Source organism: Sapajus apella, unplaced genomic scaffold, assembly GCF_009761245.1.
Source record: "Sapajus apella isolate SASKATOON/1434 unplaced genomic scaffold, GSC_monkey_1.0 scaffold7, whole genome shotgun sequence".
Classification (NCBI taxonomy): Eukaryota; Metazoa; Chordata; class Mammalia; order Primates; family Cebidae; genus Sapajus; species Sapajus apella.
Window position 1 is genome coordinate 11,363,898 of NW_022436947.1, and position 5,860 is coordinate 11,369,757.

Genomic DNA, 5,860 nt, shown 5'->3' on the forward strand with positions numbered 1-5,860 from the left:
AAAAAAAAAAAAAAAAAAAAAAAAAAAAAAAAAAAAAAAAAGGGTCTGGAGGCAGGAAACCTAAGGTCAATTCAGGCTGACTCCCTAGAACTAAATCAAAAAGAAAACCCCAACTTTCCATGCCCATGTAACAAAAGGACCAGAGGCTGCTCCCTTTGTGCCACCCCCTCTTTCGACTGGGCAAATGAAAAATTCGAAGGACCAAGTACTTCTGATTGGTCCCGCCCCCCGCAACATTCAGGCTGGTTGCAAGCCAAGTCTTTATTTAGGTAGGAGTATAACTTTGTAACTTCACTTCAGCCTCTGATTAGCCACTTACTGCAACCAATCAGACTGATTGAAGGCTACTATTTCATTTACATAGGGTGTACACCAAGTAACCAATGGGCAAGCTCTACTGGGTATTTAAATCCCAGAAAATTCTGTAAGGGGCTCTTGGGCCCCTATTCTCCGGCTGCTCCCACCCTGTGGAGTGTACTTTTGTTTTTGATAAAAATCGCGTTTGTGGCTTCATTCCTTCCTTGTTTTATTTGTGCGTTTTGTCTAATTCTTCATTCAAGACGCCAAGAACCTGGACACCCTCCACCGGTAACACTTGGACAGAAGTCAGAGGCGTCACGGTGGTCCCTGATTCCATCATCGGTGGCAGCCTGGAAGCACAGCTCTCACCTGGCTTTATGCCCTGATTGCATTATCCTTGGCAGCCATGATGGCTTCCCTGGCTTTGTGGGCAGCACAGGTCAGAAGTCAGCAAGGGGACTTAGGGCAAGAGCAGCATCCTGAGGAGGCTACTTGTGAGTTCCCTTTAGACACTCCACAGTGGGTGGCTGTTGAGATGGGCAAGTGGACTTCAGGTCCAACATTAAGCAGGAGGAAGTGTGAAGCCAGTGACATTGGTACTGGCTGTGAAATCCTAGGCAATCTTGGAGAAGTTAGAAAATAGTAGGAGAATAATTTCTAGGCCATTAAATTAAAAGATAGTTCCACGTGGAAGCATAAGCTTTGTCACTAGAGAATGGCCCGTTTCTGTGATGTTCATTTTGAAACACCTACCTCTTCCAGAGTATGATAGGCCCCAAAATTGAAGGTGCCACTCCGTTCTCTTCTCTGGTTAAAGAGCATTTCTTCATTCTCTTTGTCCAGCAGGACCTAAGATAAAACAATTCTATGTATGATTGGTTTATATCAATGCATTTCAGTCTGTAATTGTGAAGGAAAGGGTAACACTCGGGTCCCCAGTACCAAACTTTCCTCTTCTTGTCCTGTAGGCTTTAAGATCATGACTTCCCCTTATTCCAACCCCACTATGAAAGAAGATGGAGCATTAATGGGACTTCCTACCAGCCAGATGCTGCCAGTATACCAGGGTGGGTTTGCAGGCACGATCTTATGGCTCATCCTACCTTTCTGGGAGCTCAGGGCCTGAGTTAACCTCTAAATAAAAACTAAATCAGTCCAGGCACGGTGGCTCACTCCTGTAATCCCAGCAATTTGGGAGGCCAAGGCGGATGGATCACTTGAGGCCAGGAGTTTGATATCCGCCTGGGCAACATGGCGAAACCCCCCCTTTACTGAAAATACAAAAATTAGCTGGGTGTGGTAGTGCATGCCTGTAGCCCCAGCTACTGGAGAGGCTGAGGCTGGAGAATCGCTTGAGCCCAGGAAGCGGAGGTTGCAGTGAGCCTAGATGGTACCACTGCACTCCAGCCTGGGAGACAGAGCGGGACTCCTTCTTTTCCTTCTTTTGCCTAACACCCTTTGGTTTGCACTTTATATTTCATGCTGTAGCCTCTCTTTTGCCCTTTCCCTTAAATTCTTTGTTACCATATTCCGCATGTGCCAAATGCAAAAGGGAGAAAGACAGTGCTCTCCTACCCACCTTGCAAGGGGAGCCCAGACTGCTGGAAGGTCCTGGTGGCACCCTCAGGTCCCTTCCCTGCAGAGATTACTCAGCCATAAAAGAGGGTGGAACTGAACTGACATTCATGTGGCCCAGCAAGCCTCGGGAAGGCAAGTCTGTGGCATAATTACCTGAACATCTTCAATCATGATAGAATAGGCAATTCCCAGGGACTCCAAGAACACTTTGACTGCCTGGACGCTGATGAAGGGAACTCGGACGTGGGCTGTCTCCCCTGGGGTGGTGGGTGATTTCCAAAAGTCAAGCTGAAAGGGATAAAAGTCCAAGCCAAGGCAATGAATGGAACTGTTCTGGGGAATAGACAGTTCAGCAGTGATACATTTCAAGAAATCAATTTGCATCCATTTTATCTTGAGCCCGCCAGTTCAGAACCATTGTGGAATCACTATGATATTGCAGCGAGGGTTTCTAAATATCCACGTGTCAGCAAATGCAATGTATCGTTTCCCCTGCCCCCATGGCTAGATTTTAAAACTGGCAGAAGGAAAAGATTATTAAAAGGATGGCAGGTTTTTTTTTTTAAGCTGGGATTCCAGTGATCCAATTCATCTTTAATAGGATATAAATGCTATAAATTATTTTACAAGGGAAATATGCACTAAAGGTGTTTAATTTTTGAAAGTAACTTTCACATTTGATATCTCTTTTCATTCCTACAATAAACCTGAGAGATAGAAGAACGGTCTATTTATCGCCACTACTCTGAGTGAGAAAATTAGACACAGGGAAGGTAGGTGACTTGTCCAATGTCATGTAGTTGGGACTAGAGCCCAGGTTTTCAGAATCCCAGCTGCACAAGTTAGCATTTCACACTATGTCAGGGGAGTCAAAATACAGTCCAAATGAGATCTCAGTCATGTTTAACTGTATTCATTCTGGGAACAGAAACTCCCACTAGATCAAATACCTGGAGATGTTCTTGAGCCTCCAATTGTAGCAGATTTTTAATTTGTTCTTCATTGCTTGGCACAATCTCAAGAACTTGGTCTCTAAAGAAAATTAACCACAAATGTGACCTCAAAAGCAAAACCTGGACAGTTTCCTGTTGCTTTCTGCTCCTGTTAGTCTCTGTGTGTAACAGATTAATGCAAAAGCTAATAATCTCTGTGACAATCCAGAAACTAATCAATAGTATACTAACCCACATCGCCAGAATGAGAAGGCGATAGAATTATTTCCTCCCAGGAAATGTTATCTACTTAACAATTAAGAGGTATACCTGCTCCTAGCAGGAAGCTTGCCATTAAAATTACCTTTCCTTTAGCTAATGAGTATTTGTAAAATAACACCTGCTGCTCATGAAGTGTTGGCTTTTAAAACTTGCCTGTTCCTGTTGTTCAAAAGTAAGTTTTTTCAAAAGTGGAATGATTAACTTGGTGCTTGTAAGAGAAAACAATTCATATGTGGATAGACCTAAGGTGTTTTTTTTTTTTTAATGGTTTTGGGAGTTTTGTTTGTTTTTTGTTTTTGTCAACTGAAAACGTATCAAGGTTCTATCCCCAGACCCCATTCATGTGGTCCAGTGTGGGGCATAGCCAGGGATAGTTGGGACCGTGACAAATTATGCCGTGCCTCTCTTTACACACACACACACACACACACACACACACACACACACACACCCTTAATAGGGAATAAAGGATGAACAGAAAAGAGAAATCTCAAAACAATCAAGCATATATCTTTAGGAAGAGTTTCACTGGTGACAGAGGTTTCCCTTCTAGCCTTTCTCCAAGTAAGCAGACTTCCTAAGTCACTGCCCCATCTGTTTGTGCGCTGGGGAAGGAATCAGTACAATGAGCCATGTACAGGGACCAGAATCTGGGTCTTCAGAAACCAAGCCCCCTGCAATTTCCTGTGAACTCTGGTGGAATACAGAAGTGATGGAATGTGCGCTCTTTGAGGCTCATCTGCCACAAATGGTCTGAAAATTCTTCCATTCAAGTCTCATTACTTTTGGTTAATGCATGGACTCCCAGGAGTCCTCCTTTAAAATGGGAAGGCGCTGAGAAAAGTAATACAATAGGCTCATATTTCTTTTTTTTTTTTCTTTTTGTTTTTTTTTTTTGTTTGTTTAGGCTCATATTTCTTGGTGTGTGTTCTAGAGAATAGCAGTTCTTTGAGTTACTCAGAGAAAGAAAGAAAGAAGGAAAGAAGAAAGAAAGAAGGAAGGAAGGAAAGAAAGAGAAAGAGAGAAAGAAAGAAAGGAGAAAAGAAAGGAATGAAGGAAGGAGAGAAAAAAAGAAAGAGTGAGCCTGGGGAGAGGGGTAGTTGATGATTAAAAAAAAAAAAAGTACATGCTGCAACCTAGATCCCCTCTTGTAGATTTATAATGTACACTGATTTAGCCAAAGCTCCCAGAAATCCTGCAGTCTGGTTAACCCTCTGATTCCAACATTTATTTGGCCAGTGGCTTTTTAGGACCAAATTTATTTGACTGTTTTATAAGTTCCCTGGAACACTCTTCAAAAAATGCTGCCTAAAGCCCTTCATAGAGTCATGGAGTGAAGTACTTCGGAGCAAAGATGAGTCCTCCCAAGCCAGGAGCGGAGGAGTTGAGCCGAAATCTACAGCCCTGGCCTTTCTGCTTCATAAGGTTCCACCATCCAGATGCTGAATCTAAAGATGGGGGTGGAGGGTGGTAGGGGACAAGGGCTAACCTGGATGGTAAGGCCCAAAAGGGCAGGAAGAGGTGTGAGAGGAGCCTTGACACCACTGAGTTGCCTAAAACAAATGGCCACACAGCTGTATTTTTCCCTGATGTCTATCATCCATATGGTCTGATCACTGGAGGGAAAAATGAATACGGACAGAGAGAAACAGGGTTATGTGTGTTCAGGTTTCACTTTTGTCCATTCCTTTAAGTGTCATTCATCTCTTTTTTGATCATCCACTCCTATTTTTCCCACTATCGACCTAACCCCAAATCTGAGAACTTCTCTGAAAACACTGAACGTGTATACCCATTTATTCCGTAACAATCAAATGAGAGCCTCCATCCATCAGGTGAGTAAAATGTAAAGAAGCACCAGAAAGCATAACTTACCCCACAAATGTTTCTCGACAGTAGATATGCCCAAAAAGAGCACCAAAAAACAGGATCAACCTCATGGCCACGAGTTTTCCTGTAGTCCAGAGTTCAGAGTCCTTCCTGAACTTTATTTATAGGGATGGCAGCTGAGGGCGATCTGCTGGCCCTCTGTGAACTCAAGTGAATTCCCACATGAGAAAATTCTCACCTGCGTGTGAAATTGTCAAGGTTGTAAACACCCACCTGTGTGATATCACCAATTTGTACATTTTCCATTCGATAAAATAACAAACTTTGATGGAAAGAGAACAAAATTGCTACAGCATACCAAGGGCAATATAGTTATGATTGAGAACATAAAATGCCACTAACTCTGCCCTGTGATAGAAGCCAGATTAATAGACCTAGAGGTTAAAGTCTTTTCTGGGTCTCTGACAAAAAAAAAAAAAAAAAAAAAAGGCCAGAGCATTTATAGTAATTACTCAGGCATCCTGTCTATCACATTCCATTAGTTTGCTCATTTGTTTATTTTTATAATGTTTACCCTGAAACACTGCAGTCACTCAGTCCACATCTGCTGAGTGTCCCTGTAGATGTGGCCCATTCCAATCTTCACCCCATATTAAAACAAAACAGAAGGTCTTTTAATATTTAATTTTGCACTGTCTTGAAAGTGATCCATCTGCATTTACACCAAATTGATGTCCCTCTTTCTGTGCTTTTTCCCAAAATGACAATGTCTTTCTGATGACATTTCCTATAACAAGCAACAATGAAATTGCTTGTTATAAAAAGTATGAATTAAAAGGAAGTGTTTAATCATCAGTAATTCTTCTATCCAAAGAAAACCATTTAGCATATATCTTTCCAAATTTCTTTCTCTGCTTTAGAGATTTTTTTCTTAAACC

The 5,860-nt window shown here is 42.2% G+C and overlaps 1 protein-coding gene across 1 annotated transcript in view; it reads right to left on the bottom strand.

The window, feature by feature from the left end:
- The window catches only part of CPA2 (carboxypeptidase A2), a 22,406-nt gene extending 16,834 nt beyond the window's left edge, over nucleotides 1–5,572 (bottom strand). Inside the window, exons 1-5 of the mRNA XM_032275976.1 lie at nucleotides 5,497–5,572; nucleotides 4,968–5,160; nucleotides 2,829–2,910; nucleotides 2,032–2,166; nucleotides 1,054–1,149 (exon numbers count right to left, since the gene is read on the bottom strand). Coding sequence (XP_032131867.1) covers nucleotides 1,054–1,149; nucleotides 2,032–2,166; nucleotides 2,829–2,910; nucleotides 4,968–5,032 — 378 coding nt within the window. The 5' untranslated portion in view covers nucleotides 5,033–5,160; nucleotides 5,497–5,572. The remainder of the gene's footprint in view (nucleotides 1–1,053; nucleotides 1,150–2,031; nucleotides 2,167–2,828; nucleotides 2,911–4,967; nucleotides 5,161–5,496) is intronic.
- Between the last annotated feature and the right edge of the window lie 288 nt (nucleotides 5,573–5,860).